At 32.5% G+C, this 25,216-nt stretch overlaps 2 protein-coding genes across 4 annotated transcripts; one reads left to right on the plus strand and one right to left on the minus strand.

The window, feature by feature from the left end:
* Window positions 1–5: 5 nt before the first annotated feature.
* Window positions 6–19,763, plus strand: LOC128672012 (uncharacterized protein). 3 transcript variants are annotated; one of them, XM_053748890.2, is made up of 5 exons: window positions 6–115; window positions 208–343; window positions 1,591–1,684; window positions 11,863–11,974; window positions 13,325–16,876. In XM_053748890.2, the coding sequence occupies exons 2-5, from the start codon at window positions 338–340 to the stop codon at window positions 14,817–14,819; spliced, it is 1,707 nt and encodes a 568-aa protein (XP_053604865.1). In that variant the 5' UTR covers window positions 6–115; window positions 208–337; the 3' UTR covers window positions 14,820–16,876. The 3 variants fall into 3 exon arrangements, with proteins under 3 accessions (XP_053604865.1, XP_053604864.1, XP_053604866.1); XM_053748889.2 differs by lacking the exon at window positions 13,325–16,876 and adding an exon at window positions 17,397–19,763 and having other exon boundaries at window positions 8–115; XM_053748891.2 differs by lacking the exons at window positions 6–115; window positions 208–343 and having other exon boundaries at window positions 1,464–1,684.
* Window positions 19,764–20,694: 931 nt separating this feature from the next.
* Window positions 20,695–24,754, minus strand: sra (sarah). The gene has a single exon (XM_053748898.2). The coding sequence runs from the start codon at window positions 24,471–24,473 to the stop codon at window positions 23,802–23,804; it is 672 nt and encodes a 223-aa protein (XP_053604873.1). The 5' UTR covers window positions 24,474–24,754; the 3' UTR covers window positions 20,695–23,801.
* Window positions 24,755–25,216: the final 462 nt, after the last annotated feature.

Here is a 25,216-nt window from a genome sequence, read left to right on the forward strand (position 1 = left end):
TCGTGGCCATGTAGATTTAAACTGAAAATAACTGGTTTTATACTGAAATATAATATACACAATAACTGATGATGGGAAGAAAATATATGTGCAACAAGAAAAAAGAGATAAAAAAGTAAGTCCAATCTAAGTCAAGTATAATCTAGATCCTCGTCGATACCTACAATTTTCATATAGACTAATTGTACATCAAATATATTTTTTCAGAATATCTTTTCTTGGATGTAATACTTAGGTAATTAATGACAGCATAAGAGGTCACCAAACCCTTCTGAATTGATAAATGATTGACGGTTTCTAGGTACATAAGATTATTCCACGAGACTTTCCTTGAACAATGGAGGTAAGAAAACATTTTGATCGATTCTGGCATAATGTTTTATACTTGATGTAACCGTGACCTAAATTAACATTGATAAAGAAAATATGTACCTAAAATATATATTGCTAGCCTTGCAATTTAAATTTTGAGCGTTATATTAATGAATTATTCAAATATCTTATATGTGAAACTTCATAAGTAGTTATAGTATAGTATCAAAATAAACATTTATTTATATGTATATAGTAGTATAAATAACATTTTATAGTATAGTAATAATAATATCAGTTAAAAAAATACCTACCTATTTACATAGTGAAATGACAAAAGTTACATTTTTTCAACTGTAAGTAGGTAGGTATAGTTACTCCAAAACGTAGTTTTTCTTGTAGAAGAATAAGTAGGTTCTAAGTAGGTACCTACCTAGTTCTGATTTCAATTCTTAACACATTTAATACCTGGAAGGAAACCTGGTTGAATAGAATAAGATTTTATAGCTGCTTAGTTTGGTTATAGCTACAACACTACAGAAATAATGTCTTCGCCTGGTTTGCATAATACTTACGAAGCCTTTGTGAATCACGGCCGTATTTGTTGAGTTCAAGGGCTTTAGTTGGTTTCGTCAACGGAAACATTAAAAATATCTATAAAATTATCTAATAAGGCGTTACCTGAAGCATCGTGCGTGGAATGCTCTTATTAGAATGTAGGTAGTAGATAACTAAATATTTATAAATCTCTCGGATTAATAAGACAGGTACTAACTAGCACCAAGTTACGACAGCCCAAGCTTGGTAGGATAGTAATTCTCCATTATACACACACATAAATTATATGTATTTTAAAGTCCAGATTGAGAACATTAGGACTGAAAACATAAGCGCTGCGTATCAATTTTTTTCTAACATTGAGGCCTATCCTAGTGGTCCTTCTATAGGCACTATATGCCTTGAATGAAATAGAAAGGTAAATTGGAACTTATAGCATTGCCTGAAATGTTTTTCCTCTTCAGGAAAAACAATTTTCAGACAGTTCTTTGTTGGAATGATGACAGGCCAGGACCCGCGGTTGTCCTGCGCGCCATAAAAGATAAGAGGTTGCATGTTTTTTGCACGCTTACGAGCACCGAAGCATTGGCGCCACGCCGTCAGCCGATAGCCGTCCATTCGCCCGTCAGTTGGCACCGGCACGCACGCTTCCTCGGCCACTTGTGCGCGCGCACAATTCCCCATCAATGGTGTTTGTGAATTACGTTAATTACATTCCAGAACCTCGGAAACAGACAAACAAATACACAAAGGAAACAACACGTATCCATCATGGACAAGGACGTCGCACTTGAGGAGATGATGGGGAAACTCGGTAAGTACCGGAACATATGGAACTTAACGTGTGCTTTAACATTTTGACACATGTTTCTGCCGTATCTCCAAACCAGTAGTTTATACGACGGCACCGTTTATTAACCTGGTTCGTTGCAACCGGTCAGTCTCGTCTGAGAAATGCGATGACATGTAATCCCGTATTGTATTTGTATTACCTTCAATATCTTAAACACAACCTCTGACTTATCTACCGACTGATTTTTGCGCACACGCACTTTCTAAAAGTTTAGAAGTTTTTTACGGTATCTCTCTATCGTTCTTCGTTTTTTTAATATTCTTCTATTTCATCTGAAAATTTATTGAATGATTATCCGTAAGTAGGTATTTATAATGATGTTACAATATTTAAGTATCGTTGTGTTCTTAAAAGTAAAATATCGAAGGTTCAGATAATATTCATAACATCCCTCAAAACAGAGCAATGAATCAATGTGATTTTTTATGTAGAGATATTAGGAATCTAGTATTTTTTGCTGCGCCCGTAGAGCCACCCGATACAGCTAGTAATACATTGTATGTAGGATAAACTGTTTAATAATACGATAATTTTTCTGTATTTTTCCGAGGAAAAGGTGAACTATAGATGGCAAGATGGCAATCTTGCCATCTATAGTTCACCTTTTGGTAACATCCACATGGATCGACACAATGGGTAATTAAATAGTGCAATCAGCCAATAAATAATGAGTTAATGAACCAAGTAAGCTCTATTTTTTAATGTCTTAATTTTAACTGAATGGTAACCTAATTTTAGTAAAGCATCACGACATGACGCAATATTCAGCTCTATCTAGCCGTAACGTAATTATATCCAAACATAAAGGTCGTATCCATATCAATTCCGTTAAGTAACAGTTTGGTGACACTAGATAACCGTAGGCCCAGGGATCGACGAAGCTCCGATCCGGTCAATATTTTCCGCTATGTTAATTTTATTAATTGACCCGTATTTAATAATCATTCGAATATTATATTTCCATATGTCACTAACGATTGAGCTATTGAGCTCATTTGGACATTAAGTACAATGTTTCACTATAAATAAAAAGTTGTCTAGTTTAATAGTGTTTAAAGGTAAAGATATTAAAAATATATAGAGTAATTTATACTGAAAAACGTATTTTTTTTCATCGCAAAGAAATGAATGTACCTACTTGCTTAACTGTTGATCGAAAGGAGAAAATGAGCCTATATAGTAGGTCTTGTGTTGTGCGTGCTCATTTCAACACCATGTAGATCTTGCATAGAATTTATTAAATAATGTATCGTTTATGGTTCACTTGTTGCTGGTTCTTGATATTTTATTTACATACTTAGTTATTTAAAATTTTACTGAAAACAAAATGGTACGAAAGGCGGACATGACGATATTGTACCTCTACTAGTCAACCTTTGGGATTAAAAAATAACAAACTAAGTGATATCCTTCAGTTAATAATATACTCGACTGAACTTAACGAGTAACCTAAGCAATTATGCAACAATACTTAATTGATACTGTTGGATAGGTCTGCCAGGGTGCTAGGCATTACATAAGTATGTAACCAAGTATGTAATAAGTATGTAAATGTAGTAACTAAGTAGTTACAGCAATCACACCGATCTTCAATTACGTAATCAATCAATAAGTGCGACGGACGATTAAGCATTGAATAAAAATTTGCTTAAGTGTTAAAGGTAAGTTTTCTTCTTTAGCTTAAGTCCTTACTTTTTAAAATAGTTGGTCTGTGGCGCTCAGTTTCACACATAAGAATTTCTGGACTTATTTTTGAAAAACCTATCCATCCAACAACAACCCAAACTATAGAACAAGATGAAGAAAATGAAAAAAATAATTACTACGTCACGTGTAGAGGAGGTACCCTAAACATTTATTTTTCTTAATTTTATTTGATCTGTTCGTCAGCGTGATTAATTTCCTTGTCTGTACTAGGACTACGGCACCCCCAAAACACACAATATCTACATCAACGTTACTATTAGACAAGGTCATCTGTCGTCATTTTTTGACTTATGTAAATCAGTAAAGCTAAATTAGGTAACTAAACTTAGTGTATGTATCTACCTGCAGCTCATCGCATTTTACAAACCATTACACCTGGAATACACGGGGAGAGTAACTATTCTCTACTACTAACTAGTTCTATGCTGTTAATTACTGTTGATAGAGTACTAAATTATATTATAAATTGATTGATTAAATATGAGAAAAAATAAAGTAATTATGCAGTATTTTTTTTATGTAAATGGGTAATATTTATGTACGATGGGAAAATATTTTTTTGATCTGCCGTACTCATGTAACTTGGCCTTAGAGCAAGATAAAAACCTTCTGGAGGTAATATGATACGATAATTTATATGCCGTCGCTGATTTTAATTATATTATAGATAATACTGTGATAACTTCGGAAATTTTCAATAACATTTCCAAACAAACTGATAAACGCTGGAAGCGTCGTCTCTCCTTGATCACGTTTGTTTTTGTAATAACAACTACGGTGCTAATTGTTGTGTCATTGACTTTATTCAAGAATATTTACTCGGACATTTTGGATTGTCTTATTAGTACTGGATGGTACATAATTAGGTATTGTAATATAGGTTTATCATGTGCTCAATCGTCATGTCATTAAAGTTTAGTCATATTTTCACAGCATATTTTGTTTTACTCTATTTAATGGCTAACATTACAATTTTTTTTTTTCACTAAGTTTAAACTAGAAATTCAGAAAACCCTTCGAATAGTTTTACAAATCAGATGGTTACAATGTAAATTTATGCGTGATTATTGCTATATATTAGTACTTAATTGTGTAATTTATTTAGACATTTCGATGGATGGATCGAAAAATTTTATTTCTTGACAAATGTTATACGTATTATTTTTTGGCAAAAAGAAGTAGCGTTAATTCTCACGCTAAAACGATATCTAGTGTCAACAGTTCCCTTACGTACTGATTATGTGTATAGGTAAATGTTGACATGGGTAGGTAAGCACAATGTAAGTATGAGGTAGGTTTCAAAAATTTTCCAAAAAACTCGAAGCCGGCAAATTATTAATGAATATTTTTTGTGAAAATCTTGAATGAGTTGAGTTGATAGCTCGAACTGAATGCAAATCGGAATAGTACCTCCTAAGAGGCTTTCAGTACATGGTAGCGTCCATGCAGAGCTATTAGAAATGGTGGGAAACACATGAACAATCTCTCTCAAAAATGTAATGAATGGTCAACTCGTTTGACTATATCTTTCAAAGTTAGACTTTAGTCGCCCAATATTTAGTCGCACTATTATTTTTATATTAATAATTTGGAACTATGTATTTTTATAAAGAGAAAGTTACTTCGGTATATGTAGGTACTCATGCCATTAATGAAGTATCTTATTAGCATACTTCTTTACTTATTAGTTTAATTAACATTACAATGGAAAAACAAATTTTATTTTTATATGAATAAGGCTTTTATCTTTATCTTTATTTACGGTAAAATGTATCGACTTTATTTTTATAATTATTTATAAAATACCTGGAAATATTTAATGATATTTACATCAAAGAAAAAATACTGCAGTTGCTTCATTTGGTTAAATAAAATAAATTAGTCTTTGATATATACATATAACCAAAATTACTTACTTAGGGATAACAAACAGATAGGAAGAAAGATTGATGTGAAAAGCTATTATATTTTTATATTAATGTAGATGAGATGCATTTGGTGATAAAACGGAATATTTGGTGATAATACCACATAACTAATATTAGTTTAGCATTTATTCATAGATACTTCAGTGAATATTCTTTATCGTAGTCGTAGGATAAATTAGGCACACCGGTGATTTGACTTGGAACACACTGATTTTTGAATTAATCGTAGGCAGCTCATTATAATATCTGATGAGTTGTCACCAAATATCTCGTTATTTTGTGAAATATCTGAACAATAATAAAATAACATAATTAGCATACCTAAAGATAAATTAACCGCAGACCGTAGCGGAGCGCGTGTGGGCTTTATTATTATTTCTTTGTTTTAAATTAATTTATATTTTTAAATCTCTATAGTTAAGTAGAATCAGTGCTTATGTGAAACATACAGAATATATTAATAGTTTAACAACAGTCCGAGGCAATCGGGTAAATAATGGAACTAGTCGAAAAAGGCGAGACAGTGGGCCGTGGCGGGTTACGCGTTAGATTCAGTTTTTAATCAAAAAGTTGCTTGAAGGATTACATATCGGCTTTGTAACCGACCTTGCCTTCATTGGCACGCCGTTACTTTCACGGCTGGTGTAGCCATAATTTAATTGATCAAATCGTGTGGCCAACGCTCTCGTTGATTTTTACATTTAGTATCACATTCTATAGGTTACGGTTAGTGAATATGAGCGAAATGACATTATCCAAGAACATTATGGGGGAAATAAAAAAACACGTCATTTTAAAAGACTTTTTAAATTGTTTTCTTATCGCATTGTATTATTATTTTATAACCTATTCATGATACAAATTAATTAATAAACATATTTATTTTGTATCAATACCTATAGGAAAATATTACTTACAATGTGCAACGACTATAAACTGAAAATGAAAATCATAATTTATAATTCAAACAATATCGGCATTGAAATACATTTTACTTATCTAAAAATGACAAAAGGTTTCATAATTTAATAGATAATTGATGAGTTAGATAATAATGATAAAGAAAACATTTAAAATATTTTATTTATTCTAATCTTATCAGTAATTGTATTGTTATTTTATTTAATTTTATTATCTCCTCGTTGTTAAATACATGCCTTATATTATATGCTCTGAACCTCTGAAATATTATGAACATTTAAAGTAATTATGTGTGCATCCACTCTGTTCCAGAGAGTTGTTAAAATATTAGACATTTGGTGCTCTACAATTAGTTTCAACTGCAAATCACAATTGCAACAACAATCCTTCAAACAATATTTGAAAATATATTTAGAGCAAACAGAAGTCAGCTGACCACCTAGTCGTGACTAAAAATTATTACGTCTTTATGTAAAGGTACCTAGGTAAGAACATTTTTACACTGCTATGAGTAACAAACGGAGAAATTGACAATAGTCTAGGTTGGAGTTTGACAATAGTATGAAACTTCATAGACTGTAACAATGCGGCTAGATCATTATACGAAGATTACCTACTTGGAAAGTCCATTTTCAAAAAGTATAAAAACAAACTCGACCATCATAAAAAAAAACTAAAAATTTGTAACAACTTTTATCACCATAAACGTAATATTTAATGTGGGTACTTAGCTGTCGAACAAACTAATCTTTCTTCTCGCACATTTTAGCAAGTTGTGACGTCACTTAATGTTCGTTTCATTTAGTATGAAGCGTTTGGACGAGTCCAAAAATGTATGATTTTATCTTTCAGTAATTTCAGTATTTTTTCACTGGTGTTTCTAATAATATAAGGGCCTTTGAATAGTTATCAAACCAAAAAATTGTCAACTAGCCTATTAGTAGGTGCTCCGTACAGTACGACAATGTCGAAATTGTATGAAGTTTCGACGTACGTCGACGCACGTCAGTGTTCAAACCTATAGAAAACAACGGAACTACAATGTGCATTCCAAGAACTTGGAGATTCTGAAATGCCATTTCTAGTTGAAATAACTACTAATTCCTAGTAAGGCAAACATCACGCGTGCCATTGGAGGTGTGTCCATTGACGTCAGTACTACGCGATTGCCTACATGGATTTCATGTTACTATCTTCAGGTTATTAGGTAATCCGATAAAAAGTTGGAAGTCCACGAAACGATCGATGGCATAATCGTGTACAATTAAATATAGTAATAGGTAGGTACTTTATACCCAGTTACCTACTAACATACTATAATTACTTTTGCTTGCACACTTGTATGTGCTGTATAATATAATAATCTGGGTCAGATAAGATAGGTAAAGGTCTACCCGAAATCATGTCCTGTATTATAAAATACCTTGTGGGAGAAACGACACCACGTAATACCAATCACCGATAGTTAGATTTTCGATATATTCTTTGCATTATTTATAATATGACAACACAAGTTAAGACTAGCTGTCCCCCTAAAATCGTATTCTAATATCCAAAAATCGTACACCAGACATGTTCCTTATACAAGAATATGCATCTTTACCACATCTTACATTACAAAGATCTGTGACTGTTACCTGAGTTATTTAGTTCATTGAATAATCCTGTGGCGATTTGCAAAGAATTGTCATGTAAATATATTGTTGCATATAGATGTCTCAACTAATGAAGTGGACGACCTAACATTTCAAGGCACATAATATATAAAAGAAGGTTAAAATCTTATTATGTAAGTATAGTAAACTATTTTTTATAAATGGATCCAAAAAACAATCACAATCTCAGGACTATAAGAATGTATCTTGTTAGTTTATATATTTTTTGCAAATATTTTTGAAATTAAAACTAGTAAGTACTTACTAAATAATTTTATTACACTGTTTTACTTTATTAATATAAACATTAGTAGATAATATGATAATATATAAATCTGTGGTTAGGTTACTTACGTATAGGCACGTAAGTAACCTAACCACAGATTTATATATTATAAAAACATGTGTAAGGAAATACATCTGATATTTTATGATTGTTAGAATTATTGTTATGTAAGTAGAAGTACTGATTATAAAAGTATATCTATAGACTTTAGTCTTCACTTATTTATTTACTAGACTCTAACGCTATATGACTGCGGAAGTAATCGAGAAATCGTTTAGATTTGACGAGAATTTATAATCAGAAACAGTTTCCAAGTTTCAGTTTATTTCTATTTTGGAGACTTTAGCTGTTGTGTTTAGACTTTACGTGTGATGACACGTTCTATAAATATCTTGACCGAGGATAAACTTACACTAAACTAACAATATGTTGGATTGCAGATTCTTACCTACTTTTTGTTAGATTAACACATAATTAATCGAATCGCAAGTCCAAATTAAATAATGGTAGTTATATCATTTTATTTATTAGTTGTTCGCCGCAAACGTAGACCTCGCGAATACATTTTTTTTTTACATATAAGATATAATATAAAATATCTCAAAATACCTTTTTCAAAGTTACAGTCTTTTGGCTTCACACTGCAGCACGTGCCGTGTTTAACAATATATAGGTACCTACCTACATAAAATAATTTGGCGTGCGTATTTTTTAATTCCACGATATTTCAGAATCTATTCATCCAATGTATATGCTGTAAAGGACAAAATTTATTTTCATGAAATTATCTTGATGATGAAATAACTTTTAATCATAAGGATTAATATGCTTGTGTAGTAATAATTGTCAAAATGCACCTTTTAATTTACATTATTTTTTTACATATAAAATGCCTTATAGTTAATTATATAAGATAGATGTTTTTATGATTTTTTTTATGGATCTACTAAAAACCTATATTTTTGTAGTACATTATATGTATGTACAATGTACAATCAACAGTACGGCCAGCGCATGCACGTTAATATTTTCGGTATCGCTTTTTTTTTCGGATTACTTTACAAGTGTTCATTGATATTGCTGAAAACTAATTTATTTCAAAACAAATATATGCCTATAGTAATCTCGGATAATGTAGCTTTCTAATGGTGAAAGAATTTTTGAAATCAGTTTGGTAGCTTCGGAGATTACCCGCCACAAACATACAAACTCACCTCGCGAATATATTTTATACAAAATTGAGAATATTTCAAAAACGACTTAGCCGATTTTGTTGCCCCACGAACTTAAAAATTCCATTGACAGATCCTACATACCGTTGGTCCGATTTTGATGAAATTTAAAAAAAATTCATCAAAATCGGACCAACGGTTCGAAAGTTATCGCGTTACAAACATACGAATATACATACAAAAAATGTATTTTTGCCCCAAGTAGAATGTCAACTACCAGTAGTATATTTTTTACAAAACCCGGGAGAAGTAATACAAGAAATAATGTGTAAAATAAAGATAATAAAAAATATTTTCTCTTATGACTAAAGGCACAGCATAATAAAGTACCTAAGGTTAGGTACACGCAAAAATCTTGCAGCGCAAGAGTTGCCAAACTTGGCAGTTTTGCCTGTTTATGCATAAATACTGAATAAGTAATTCGTATAGGTTTCGAGTTTTAATTTATTTTATTACTCATTGTTGTATAAATTAGCAGAAGTTATTATAAGTATGATGGATATTTAGGTCGCGGAGTTGGGCTCCTGCCAGCGACACATGTCCCTCCAAGAGAAATTACGAAAGTATTTAGGAATCCTCACTCGCAGTACATTCGGTTTTAAACACCGCTTAAAACGTTTAGCCGCCGTTAAAGTATATTTATGTTCTCATGTTAAAGCATGTATACATTTAAGTCGTGTTATGACGATATCCCGGTAGCTGCAAACTTTGCTATAAAGTTCGAGAAAAAAAGCTTTATTTTGAGCATCTGAGCAACTCGAAACCCCACCCTCCACACTTGTAATAGGTACATAAATATCAACAATAAATTGTATGATTCCTTTCTTCTGCATATCTCAATTCAGCGGCCATAGGTGGTCGGTTATCCTTATCGCCTTAACCGAATGCAATTAAAATACAGAGTTACATGTCGTGTCAAGTGAGCATACGCATAGCAACATAAATGTGCATCAGCTAATTGTGTAAAGTGGATGATTGATGTTAACGATGATGTCTGCGTCCGTCATTGGCCTGCCTGCAAATTGCCAAGTTTTGTAAAACACGTCTAACAACTGTACTAGACATCGTACCTGTCTTATTCATAGGGAGTTACAAGTCCTCGATATATATCCTAATCCTCCGTATCGAATGTAAAGTATGATTGTATGAAACTTATTGTAATTTGATAATTTGACTAACATAACCAAGTGATTATGCTATCTTACATGTTCCTTAGGTATACAAACGCATTCGAAACGGTAAATTATAGTATAATTCGGTCGTAATATTTGTAATAACTCAGAACAGATCAGTGTTAAATGGGACACTTATCGTCTGTGGCCGTTATCACTCGTGGTATAAATAGTATATTGGGGCTACATCTGTATCAACAGTACTGTATGACGGCTTGGGACTTGTTTGTCAAGCCTTCCGAGGGGCTTGGCTTTAATACGATGGATAGTTTTGTTTTTTTTTTCTAAATAATATATTTATAGCTTATTGATGTTTTGACTACATAAAATAAAAATTCTTGTTTAAATACAGTGTTACTTGTGCTTGTAAATACAGTGCGTGCTTCCCACGCAGATTAAAATTAAAAAATAATAATTTGAATAATAATAAAATTATATTATTCAAATTATTACAATTTTATTGTTAAGTTATAGATGACGATGGTCAAACGGACGAAAATTCATGTTTGAGTCATAAATGAAAATTATGAAAGGTTTCCCAAGTATCCAGTAGTTCACTAGACTCTAGTGACTAGAGTAGCTACCAGCGGATAAAGCGGGGTTAGAGGGCACCATTGTATCAGCTCGAAGCATTGTATGCAACGAATGCTTCATTATGTGGGTAAATTATTCAACAGTAGTAATTATTTTCACGCATTTCGTGACGAAACTGGCATTCTTTGTACACGATGGCCACGAATATGACCTAAATTTGAAGTACTTACTTATTGGTACAGTATTTAATAGAAATAGTATTTCTCAAAACAATGTTGAGAAAAACTATGAAATTTAAATACAATATTACTTTGTACTAACAAAAGTAGGCTTGTCAACCAATATTCTGAGAGACTGTTAAATTATTTTACATTAAATTTATACGTTATGTATCTTGCTTTATTAAATTTAATGTATGTACTTATTTCCGTGTAATTAAGTGATTACAAATAAAAGTTTTCCAGCTTATATTATCTGTAACATAATTTACAAAAAATGTGTAAAGGACTAATATGTCAGATAAGAATTTTGAGGTTGAGAATTAATTAATATATTTCCTAATTTAACCCGAAAATTATTATTGAATTATTTGAAAAAAAAAATTATTTACTTCAAAAATATTTATTTACGTCTGTTCCGTTTTGTCATTTTTTGTACGGAATCATACAAATATTTATTAACAAAGAAATTTTTACAAATTCCAGGAGACTTCGGGAGGTACCAATGTTTCCAGTTCATCCTGCACATCCTGAGTGCCTTGACTGCTGGCATGCACATGCTGTCCTTGGTCACGGTGGCTGCGGTGCCTGACCACAGGTATGGTCGTCTTTATCTTTATAGTAACACAATAGGGATAAATAAGGGTTACTAACTCAGACATAACAATTTAATAAAAAATAATATGTAATATTATCATATTACAAAATGTAAAATAGTAAATTTTCTTTTCGTTTGATTAATTTTACAAAAAAAAAGGAATAACTATGAAAGGAACTAAAAAAAATGCTAAAGATGTTTAGTAGGTAATTTTCTGGTTAGCATGAAACTAAGGTGAAGGAAAATAATATTTCAGTTAAGTACTTACCTATTTATTTTTAATTGTTTATTTGCAAGAAATAAGAGCCTTAAGGCCATTAAAAATATACAAATAAATTATACTTAAAATATTTCTTGCCGATAAAGTACCACATAAATAATTTATGAAAACATAACTAGATAAGTTTAAAAAATAGCATGTGCATGACTTGGTTGGGAAGTCCGGAGATATTAAAATGTATCATTTTTAATTGGGTTATCGGGGATTTTTTTTTAATCTATTATTCTGCGATATACAGTATCAGTTATCGTCATATTACTTATATTACAACTTAATTGTATTGATTTAAAATAAAAAATATAAGGTGTGTGAAGGGGGTGGTAAAGTTTAGTATATAGAAAACTATATTATTAGAATGCTAATTGGTTATAGTGAGTGTACATTTTTGCTTGATCGGGTTCAAAGGTACTTCATTATAATATCGGTTGCGCCTTGGTGAGGTGCGACGTCGATATCAACTGTGGTGGTCCCTGGTCGAACGTGAGTACCACTTACACTTTTTATTATTTGCACTGCTTTCATTTCTACTAACACAGATTATTATTTTTTCTGCATATATTGAAAATGTATTCTTAGTATACTTTAACATTTCATACTTGTATTATACGTAACTAACCACAGGAAAATGCCTAAGAACGTTTAGTCATAACATACACTATGTCGTATCTGTAAAAACAGTAATGATCTTAGCGAAATATTTATTAATTCTTTTGATAAATATCCTGCAGTTGAGTGTAAGCTTAATGACGTTATGTCGCATTTGTGGACATTTCCCACGAAGACGAACTCTAGCTAGAGGCGTCATGGCTCACCTGGGCTACATAACACGGGAATGTAATCAAATGCATGCGACTCGCATTAAATGGATAACCACGGATTTGGTTTTTTAAATCGCTAAGGGATATCTCTGACACAATAGAACGTTTAAATAAATTCACAAAATCTGATAGTAGATGTGCACAAGGCGCTTTCTTGCACTTGTTATACGCTTTCTTATGCACACGAATTATTTGTCCACAACATTTTAGTATGTATTATAAATATTTAACCACCCATATTTTGCATTTCAGATGTGCCGTCCCGGGAGTAGACACCGCCAATTATACAGAACTGTGGAATTCTTCGTTTATATTAAACGCTATCCCTCTGAACGAGCATGGGAAACTCGATGAATGCAAGATTTATGGAGATAACCAAACGGTCGAGGAATGCATTTCTTGGATCTATGATACTCAGTACTACACATCATCCCGCGGCATCGAATGGGATTTCGTGTGCAGCAGACGTTGGATGGGTGCTGCAACGCAAACCGCTTACATGTTTGGTGTCGTGGTCGGCTCTCTCGTCATCGGAAGACTTTCTGACAAATTTGGAAGGAAAACTGCTTTTGTCTGGGCCGGACTCTTGCAATTATTGTTTGGCGTTTCGGTCGCTTTTATAACAGAATATTACACATTAATCATCTTCAGATTCATGTATGGCATATTTGGCTCTGGTTCATATATTGCTGGATATGTATTGGCCATGGAAATTGTTGGCCCAAGCAAACGCACAATTTGTGGAGTCATATTTCAAATTATGTATGCCGTGGGAATAATGTTACTGGCCGCATGGGGATATCTCATAGACAACAGATTCTACTTACAAATCGTGTATGCATTACACGCAGTGATCTTACTTCCGCATTGGTTGATAATGGACGAGTCCCCTAGGTGGCTCTGGGCTCAGGGGCGAGCTCGAGAATCTGTAGCAATAATAGAGAAGGCTTTAAAAATGAACGGGTCCCATGAGATAATAGACACCCCTGCTCTGGTGTCTCACTGCAAGGCTACCTGTGCAAAGTATACCGATGAATACGCCGCAGGAACCGCGGATCTATTTAAGACTCCAAATATGTTGAAAAAAACTTTAATTATATGCGGTTGCTGGTTTGCCAATTCTGTGGTATATTTCGGTCTATCCCTTAATACGGGGAAACTTAACGGAAACCCTTACTTTATCATGTTTTTGATGGGTGTGGTGGAACTCCCGAGTTACGTTATTATTATGTATCTTTTAGATAGGGTCGGGCATAGAGCTCTCATTAGTACAATGATGTTGTTAGGTGGAATATCATGTGTGGTTGTAGTGGCTCTGCCTCATGGACACTCGTCGGTGACAGGTGTTGTAATGATCGGGAAACTTTTTATATCCGGTTCTTACTCGATCGTTTATAAATATTCTGCAGAACTGTTCCCTACTGTAGTCCGTAGTTCAGGGGTAGGTCTCGGGAGTATGAGTGCCAGTATATCTGGTGCTCTCACTCCTCTCATTAGTTTGCTCGATTCTCTGAATCCTAAAGTCCCTACTATTATATTTGGCTTTTTAGCACTCCTGTCTGGATTTTCTACGTTCTTCTTACCGGAAACAAATGGACGTAATCTGCCACAGTCTCTGGAAGATGGTGAAAGGTTCGGGATTGGCGATACTTGTTTTACAAACTGTACCGGTCGGAGAATGAGTGAAGGATCAATTGATTTACCAGAGACGATGGTACCTCTAGAAATTATGGAGAAAAAACCATGATATTAGCCTTAATAATATTCTATTATAATGTTATTTACAGTACAGAACTATGGAAGATACTAGAACGTACTGTATAGAATCATCAAACACTAGAAAAAGCTAAATACTTGCCATATTGTCGCTAAGATCTGATAAAACCAGTGATTTGTTTTACATAAATATGATTAGTGATATAATAAAAATAGATAAGTATGCGACAAATACACGTAGGTACGTACGTACGTACTACCTACACCTGTAAAGTACAACCTCAATTTTTTAAAATTATTTTTAACTAGGTACCTATATACATTTATTGTGTCTAGATGTCTTACAGGTTGTAGATGTAGTACTTACACAATCTAGCAGGAAAACTTATCAAAATTATATAACTAAGCAAACATGTTCCAGAATGATGATAATAATAAGTAATATACAGGTCTAATTTATATGTATCAGTCGAGATCTGTTAGGTGTAAGTATAAATAATTTTACTTATGTTTTTCCAGTATGTGCAGTGCCGAGATAGTCAACTTACTTCATGTTAGCAATCTGTGTCGACATGGAGTAGGTATTTAATATTAAGTATAACTAGACTAAAAGAAGAATACATTTGTACTTTTAAAATAATTTATTATCTATTGCATTTCGAAATCGGTTTGCGTAATTTTTATATTAGAGTATATTATGGGATTTTATATCTGTGCTAACGATCTAGTCAAGTTTAGCATTAATTATATCTCAATGATTGAGAATTTTTATGGACTAGATATAAACGTTGGAATTACTTTTCTATAAAATGTAAAAAAGAATTTAAATTAATACTTATAACTGAGTAATGCGGCAGGAAAAGCAGTATATAGTTAACTTCTACCTATTTCAGTCACTGCCTAATTCATTGCATAACATAACCATTATGGTATACCTTGGATACCTACTTAAGTACTCTATACCCTAGGGTAAATATGTAGGAATTACATACATAGGATTTTATTATACCTATGTAGAAATTATACAGGGTAAGTTTTTGAACACTGCTCAATTTTTTACAACATGTAAAAAAATTTCATGCTAAGCTCGAGCTGGTTAGGTAATTTGTTTGAGAATCTGTGTTGTAAATCAACTATAATAATAACTTTAATCACCAAAAAAGTACAATAGTTTGACAGAATAATTTTAGAAGGTAGATTTACAATGTATAAGTTAGTTGGACTATGGACTCTGCACTAAGCGAAGCTTGTATCGCAGCTACATCATTTAAATTTTCTCATAAAATAGTCTGTAAAGTACATAATAGAGAGAAGGAATGCTAGTCGAGTTTCAAAATGAGGTCATAATAAATAGTGACACTGAATTATTTATATCTACTTGTACATAATTTGGGTTCACAATCACCTTGTACCTATGTCTAGTTGAAAGATAATTTATTTTGTTTACACGAGAAATTCATTATTATCATGTTGTTTTTGTGAACTAGTATAAAAAATATGCAATGGAATGTAGTGCTTGTATGATTTCGAATCAAAACATTTTGTTTTCACGTAATACTTCCTTTAAAGGCACCTAATTGGACATTATTATTACATACGATTTAATCGATAGAAATGTAGAATAAAACGGTAAGGGCAATGGACGATTTCGAATCCAGAATTACCTATTTAGTCATTATCACTTATCTGTAAGAGATATACTTATGTTGAGTCATTTTATAGTATATGTATATCTGTATTGTTTACAAACCGTTTACTATAATTTTGTTAAAAATATGTTCATTTAAGTTTTTCTTAGTCTTTTGTGTTATTAAAACACGTAGAACTTTACACAATGGTCATAGAGACGAATTTGCAATGATTTTAAATAGCTTGATGCTATTGACTGTACTTTCAATTTAAAATTACATTGTATTATTCCACAAAATTGCCATGTTATCATAAATTACTTTTTCAACAACAAAAATACATGCATTTAATTAGAATTGAGGCCTTTTGTTATTTTTATTAAGCTTATATTCAACTTTCCTAATTTTCAAGCTTACCTAAATGATTATTTTTTATTTTGAAATAAAAAAAATACTTACAGTTCTGTATTTTATTTTTGGAAGTCTGTTATATAGATGATAGAATGCAAGCTTCAGGATTTACAGAAAATATAATAAGTAGAGGGTAGGTACTTTTATAACTGAACCCAGGAACTTAGAAGAATAAGTATACTTAAAATATTTTTATGCACTGACAGACTTATTTTTTTTACCGTACCGCGATAATAGTTTAACCATGGACTTTATATTAATTTAACAGATTCTTGAATTAAAACTGAATAATTCTTATTCGGCACTTAGACGGCAACGTTGGCTACGTTGCCGTTATCAAAACGAGATGTTTCAAAGAGGAAACGTGTAATTATAACCCAAATGGTTTAAATAAAAGCCCGCAATCATATACTGCTATCAGATCATATTAAAGTTAGATCGAACTCGGTCAAAATCGGTCCAATAGGTTTTAATAATGCGCGCGGAGCATGGATCTTGGAGTTGATCAATGTATTTGGCTCACAATTCATAAAAATGGAGTAAACAATTTATAAATCTATTCATTTCAGATGTTGGATCGACGGAGTGGATTCCAACGTGACTGGCCCTGCACCTTGGAACTCTTCGGCGATACTAAATGCTATACCACTGGACCCAGATGGTCACTTAGAGAACTGTGTCATGTACGCGAATAATGAAACAGTGGCCTGTTCAAAATATGTATACGACACTACATACAGAACGTCTTCACGGAGCATAGAGTGGGACTTGGTTTGCGATAGAAGGTGGATGGGTGCATTGGCTCAGACCTTCTATATGATGGGAGTCTTCACAGGCGCAGTGGTTTTGGGGGGCATGGCCGATAAATATGGCAGAAAAGTGATATTTTGCATATCTGGTGTATTGCAATTAGTTTTTGGAGTTGGAGTAGCTTTTATACCGGAATACTATTCATTTTTAGTAATTCGATTTTTATATGGAATTTTTGGATCCGCCGGCTCCTATATTACTGGATTTGTTCTAACTATGGAAATTGTTGGACCAAGCAAGAGAACAGCATGTGGAGTAGCTTTCCAAGCTACTTTTGCCTTGGGTATAGTGACGGTAGCCGCATGGGCTGCGATAATAGATGATAGACAAATTTTACAAATTTTATATGGATTACATAGCGCGCTATTGATCCCACATATTTGGATAATGGATGAGTCACCACGTTGGTTGTGGGCCCAAGGACGAGTAAAAGAATCTGTGAGTATTGTAGAGAAAGCTTTGAAATGTAACAAATCTGACGAGTCTTTGGACAGAGCTGTTTTTGTGTCTCGAGGAAAAGCAGAGGCATCAAAAGGATCAGACGAGCCCGCATCTGGCACTACATTAGATTTATTCAGGACACCTTATCTGAGAAACAAAACTCTAAATGTTTGTTTATGTTGGTTTGCTAATTCTATTGCATATTATGGACTCACTTTGAGTACCGGTACTCTGGAAGGAAACCCGTACTTAATAATAGCCATTCTTGGTCTAGTGGAACTTCCTAGTTACGCAGTCGTCATATATTTCTTAGATGTTTGGGGACGACGACCTTTGATAAGTTCAATGATGATATTTGGCGGTTTGGCATGTATCGCAGTTACCTTCTTGACAATCGGAAGCACGGTTGCCACTGCAATTGTGATAATAGGAAAATTATTTATTGCTGGATCATTTGCTATAGTTTTTAATTACTCGGCAGAGTTGTTCCCAACCGTTGTCCGGAATTCTGCATTAGGGCTAGGAGCCATGTGCGCTAGGTTGGCTGGTGCTTTAACACCATTGATAACTTTATTAGACTCGTTCAATCCTAAAATCCCAGCCGTTACGTTTGGATTAGTTGCACTTATTTCTGGATTACTTTGCCTTATGTTGCCTGAAACAATGAATCAGCCGATGCCGCAGAGCCTTGAGGATGGAGAAACTTTCGGCAAAGGAGATACTTGTTTTGCAAGTTGCTTAGGAAGAAAAGGAAACAGAACGTACGCAGAAGATGATAAAAATACTGAAGCTATGGTTCCGTTAGAAGATATGAATAGAAAAGCATGATTCTTTTAAATAATAATAAAAGAGCAAAAGTGTTTATTAAAAATATCGATTTACCTATCAAAGTGTCCGGCCAGAAAATGTTAGACAAAGTTAAAGGAAATTAAACGAAATACTATTTTAATTATCCGGCATCAGATGATACTTTACACAGCTGGGATGTATGGATGTATGCAAAAATATTCTGCCACTGCTGTGATGTATTAGTAGGTGGTTTATGAAAAAGATGTGACAATTATATTGTGATAAATTTTAATTAGTAACCTAGAACCAAAATTGATATTTTTATACAAATCATGTTTTCCTAGATTATAATATATTAATGTAAACAAGAGATAGCATAAAGATTATATATCTATATGTTCCTACGATAAACCAATTTGTATTCAGATTAGCTAGGAAAATATTACCTACTACTATTATGTTTTTATAATTAAACAAAAATTATTAAAAATTTCGAATGCATCTATAAAGGATTTAAAATCTAGAAACAATATTTCTGAATCATAGCTAGTTACTGTGACCAATAAATCAAATAAAAATTTTAACGTTTTTGTGAATTTCATATTTTGATAGTTGTTTTTGATGGTTGGTCGTGCTTGGTCCTAATGGAATTATTATTTCAATCTCTTGTTCAAAATATAAAAAGTAGCTATAATATTAATCTGATTTAGAGCGTGTGGATTTTAAGTTCCTAAACTTAGATTGAAATGTAAGTACTCCCACCTGCTCTTACTTATTTATAAAATATTGGAAGTTATCAAAACATTATCCAATTAGATAAAATAATAGTCTGTACAAATAGAAATAATTTAATAATAAAGTTGTTAATAAAGATTGAGATTATTGTTTTGTGGTAATTACATTATTATACCTAGGTACATCAGCATTGCCCAATACAGAAAAGAACTTTCATAAAATGCATAAAACGATATCTAATTTAATTTTGTCGTACCTACATGGTTGAGTTGAAAAAGCAAACAGCATCTTTCTTATGTCCACATCAGCTTAAAAATAACCTGAAAATTTTGAAGAATGAATAATGAATTTTACAATCGGCTGTTGCCTAAGCTGTGTCCTATCCCTTAGTTGACTCGTACGTAGGTACGACATCCTCGAAAGAATAAGCAGTGGTCCTATTCTAGGGCGGAGCCACACGCTAGAGAAAATATAATACCTAAGTATTCTGCCAACTATCAATAATAAATATAAATCAATATCGTGTCGCAATAGCAAGTTATTATATAACGCAACTTCTATGGAGACCCGACGTAAACATTATCTACATATACCTTTTAGGTCCATGCTGGGTATAAAACGGGCATACCGCACAATGCCTGACTTCATACAGATTTTTATTAATTTATTTTATTTCTTAGCCAAAAAGAAGAAATATTTTAACTAGAAAATTATTTTTAGTAGAAGAAAGAGAAAGAAGAAAGTTTCATAGTTTTCCACTGCATAATGTAGTCACAGTTGACTAAATCGTAAACGTTGACCACTATATTCCTTTTAGTCTACTGTGACCACCTGACCACATTGTATTATATAAGAAACCATATAAGATTATAATATTTTCTACAAAAAATATTAAATGTCGTGTGGCAATCTGTTAAAATATTGTTTTGTCTTAGTTGAAATAAAATAAATTAATAAAAATGTGAGGTGGCGCAAGTATGCAGGGAGTAATCGTTAATATGTCTATGGAGTAATCGCCTTAAATATGTGATATGGAGTCTAATACTATTTTACCTACTACCTACGTCATTAGGTTCAACTGAAAGACAACAATGAAACTCAATATAATTTATATTTACACCAAACAATAATAATTCAAAATCACAGTGAGATTGAAACATCAATAGAAGAGACATACATGCAAATAGATACCTATAAGTCTATCCATAAATTACGTCATATAAATTTATTTTTTTACCAGAATATATTTAAATAAACCGAAGCAGAGGTAACATTTTGAAAGATTGTTCGGAAAATATAAACTCAGAATATCTACCAATTTATTAAGTCAGATAACACATAGTATGGTTTGTAAGCATACAACACAGAGAAAATACCATTTTTGAGTATTAGACGTAGACTAGTAACAGTAAGCATTAGCGTCAACACTATGTCCATAATACCGATACCGAGTTAATGCCATGACAGGCAACAAGCCAGGACTGCATAATTAAAGGGGGTAATTCGATTAATAAAATAACGTTATGAAGTCGATAAATAAAAAAGAAGGCAAGGCAAATAAAAAGCTTGTTGCTTCTATCTAAAATAATAACAAACAACAATTAATATACGAGAGACAAATGGTTATTTTTCGAACAAGTGGATAGGTGGATGTCGAAGATAAATTCTATCCAAGGATTTGTTTTTCCTTAATACTGAGAACTTAAGGTACTTTGCACCAGCACACCGCCACCTCACATTTAGCGAAAACTAAAAAAAATATTACTTAATGTAGTCGCACTTGACTAACGAAAACGGTGGCCACTAAAATCCGTTTAATCAAATGTGACTAAAATATATTATACAAAATACATTCTACTAAAATTATTTATCCAGTGTGGCATAATACGTTAAAATGTTTTTTTTACTTTTCACCAAGAAATAAAGCCAATTGGTAAAAATGTGATGGTGGCGCTAGTGTGCGGGCACAAAGCGGCTTAAAATTATGGCAAGATGAGACACACAATATTAGATTATAATATCTCGCCTCATCCATAATTAGGAAAGCACCCTCGTAGGTACAGCAGGCTATTAACTTGCGTAATCAATATTGAAAAAATGTGTTCCTAACTGTTATGAGAAATAATTTAAAAGTTAACAGCGCTCATAGCTTAATACATTTCTTCCGATCCAAGCTATCTTGTCCCGAATGTTACTATATCTGTTAATATATCTCCTAAACTAAAATGATTATACATAGTGTGAATGCATGAAAAAATATAGTTCTAAGAACTGAAAATGTGTACCTACAAAAAAAATGTAAAATACGATACTGCTAAATAATTTGTTCGTCTTCCAATTGAGCATAATATTGAAGGGGTGTATTAGTATAACTGCCAATAGTTTGGACACTCTTTAGGCAAGATCTTCAAAATAGGAACTGAAATTTAAAGAAAATCAATTATTTGGTTCTTACTATACTATACTCTGATATGCCCAATTGTGACCGAAATATGGCGCAGACTAGAAGAGAATAATGACAAACTACAAGTCCTCTCTGCTTCTAATCTCCAAAACAATCTCAATTTACACTAATTTTGCTTATTGCAAAAATAATTTATTATTTACATTTTTTAACAATTCTAGGTGACAAATTTAATTAGGTTCAATATCACAAAACTCTAGGTATGGTAGCAATTACCTTTAGAAATTCAATGTTTGTCATAAAAAAATATACTTACTTAAATAATTTTGGACAAATAAGATATATAAATAAAAAGGAATATTTATGTATAAAAGGCCCTGTTTCACAATCGCTGGTTAAATGCTATTGATACAAAACAATCTTCAACTACATTACCTTAAACCTGAATTAGTATTTTAACTACAAATTTAAGTATCTAGATTTATTTTTCGAAAATATAAATAACAAGGAGTTACATCAATATCCAATTTGTTTCATAAAGAAACAAGAGTGATCAGGCCAGAACAGAATAGGCAGAGTAACTATTTCTTAAACACCTATCAAAGTCTTTATGACAAAATTAGTTAGCAATTATTATATACATATATATTAATGTTTGCCACAAGTTATCATTTTATCCTTGTTTTATATATATATATATATACGTATTTTAAATTATCTTGACAAATTTCTAATACACAAATAGTAAAAGGTATTGTCTCACAGATTTGTGTGATATACTTTGAGGAAAATAGTCACGGAGTAAATAGTACCCTCATATATCACTCTTTTATATTAAGTTTTTTAAGAAAACTTCTAAAAGTTATACAAATACTTGATACTCTGCCTAAACTAATTGCCCACAGATTGATAAAACATTTGTAAGTTAGTACCTGGTTTGAAATAGACTCTTAAAATCAGCAAAATGAAGCAATGCCTAAGAGTAAAGAATATTTCCAGTTCCCCATTATACAATGTGGATTAGGTAATATTACATGTTTTAATAGCTTGGGATGGCATTATTTTTTATTATTTTAGGTTTTGGCAGAAAGGGAAGATACTGTAATCTATTAGTTATGTCATGGAACAACTGCTCAAAATATGAAAAGTATATCTGAAATATGAAGCTATCTTGCTTGATATGTTACTGTAATTTATTAAACTTAAGTTTAAATATCAGATCCATAATCCCCAAACTGGCATATGCAACTACTGTTTCTTTTTCTATTGATGATAATGCAAGAATTTCCTTTTGAGATTTAAATAACTATATTTTTGCTAGCAATCTGAAATTTTCTTTAAACCCATTTTGTGTAAGCTTCATCCTTCAACATAAATTATAATTGAAATCAGGATTTTTGAGAAATCATATTTACTTACCTGATTTCTAATCATTATGATGACATCATTTTTTTTATTGAGCTGCTCAAATTAAGATGCCATGAATTTCAAAACAATAAATGTGTATATGCAATGTGAAAATGCCAAAACACAAGCATTTCCTATTTTAATATTTTTTATGATAAAATATAGCACCAATTTAAATACTAAATAAATCAAGTAAACTAAATGCATACCTAATCTAATCAACAACAAAAAGCCTACATATTATAATGATATTGTTCCATGAAAGGAAATATTTGGTTTATCAGCATTCTACTGGATGTCTTTGGCATCATAGCTTACCAAATTGACATGTTAAAAAAAAGCTTACATACCTACTCCTTTTCTTCATAATATAAATAAAAAATGCATATCAATAATCCGGACAACGAGTATGTGCAATGGAGCAACCATGAGTGGAGGGGCCATTTTCAGTAGATAAGGCAGTATGGACAATGATGGCTGGCTGAGTTGGTGTTGGTGCATGAAGTTCGTGGCTCTCCCCTGGGGACAAACTAGCCAATGCCGCCAACAGGTCATGGTTCACTAATGGTTCACCTTCTTCTCTTGGCTCCCATCCCACTGGTGGACTTGAGGGTGGAGAAATAAGAAACTGTTTTACTGGCGCTGGAGGTCGTAGATTCTTTATAGACACAGGTGTTACTGGTTGAGTGAAGTAACAATTTATGCACGAGTTATGAAACTGATACTGGTGCAGCTGGACTCTAGCGTTAGCCGCGGCTAATGGACTGTCGTAATTCACTCGCAGACGCCGAAAACTGCGTAACCACTGAAAAGTAGTATTTTCGGAAAATGTACGGAAAAGATCTTCCAAGTCTTTCTTCAGTTTTTCGTCAGCGAAAACATCACTGTGGATGTTGGTAACAATAACAGACTTAGGCAAGTCATCGAAGTCATCCACTTCATCGGGGCCATCGCTTTCTTGTTCTAAATTAGCAATGTTAGGATGTACGTTCGGCATACCATCTTCAGGATTTATGTAAACCTCGTCTTCTTGGAAAGGTTCATCCTCTTTATGAGCCATTATGCAATGTTATAGTAATTGGTTCGTTAAGTAACATAAAATTTTTAGTTGCAATAATAACTTTTAGCTAATATACCCAAAAACAAAACACATAGCATATCAAAATAATATCACAATTTCACGAAAATAATCGATTTTGGTCGAGGTTTTAACAAACAACAAACTTTTCCGTCAGGCAGTCAATAAGGGTTGACGTCACAAACTGAGCTGTCAATTTTTTTTTCCAAAACAAAAAGCAAATTACAACCATTGTACCTTTTGCTGGTCGATTGAACTACCGTACCAGGCATATTGATTAGACAATAAAATTTATTATTTAAGGCTGTTCAATCAAGCTGACGCGAATCCTGGTATCGCGGGCGGGACGCGCGTTTCGAAATCGCGTGATTCGCTTCGCTCGCATCATTATTTTTGGTTTTTCAATAGGAAAAGATAAACCTTTTGTTAGCGAATACAAAACCCATGGAATTAGTAGGTACTCCGAAGTACTTACAAAATCCATGACAAAACCTCCACGGTTTTATTGTGTAGTATGTGAGGAATAAAATGAATTCATGAGTTATTTAACGCATACATTTTGGAGAGTTTCTCCTTTCATAAGAACAAACAAACAATAACCACAGATTTGAAATTTCAATGTAATGTTCTTATATCTGTGACAAAAACAAAAAGTCATTTTCGCATTTATACTTAATATTTGGGAATATTATTTGGGTTGGGATGAAATAACGTTGCTATGAGTA

This window comes from Plodia interpunctella, chromosome 8 (assembly GCF_027563975.2).
Source record: "Plodia interpunctella isolate USDA-ARS_2022_Savannah chromosome 8, ilPloInte3.2, whole genome shotgun sequence".
In the NCBI taxonomy this organism is placed as follows: domain Eukaryota; kingdom Metazoa; phylum Arthropoda; class Insecta; order Lepidoptera; family Pyralidae; genus Plodia; species Plodia interpunctella.

Excerpts from the sequence above, each read along its gene's own strand:
- LOC128672012 (XM_053748889.2), top strand. Across the intron at positions 1,685-11,862 it reads GGAGATGATGGGGAAACTCG|GAGACTTCGGGAGGTACCAA; the intron begins GTAAGTACCGGA and ends TACAAATTCCAG. Across the intron at positions 11,975-17,396 it reads GCTGCGGTGCCTGACCACAG|ATGTTGGATCGACGGAGTGG; the intron begins GTATGGTCGTCT and ends TATTCATTTCAG.
- sra (XM_053748898.2), bottom strand. The coding sequence starts at position 24,473 with ATGGCTCATAAAGAGGATGAACCTTTCCAAGAAGACGAGGTTTACATA.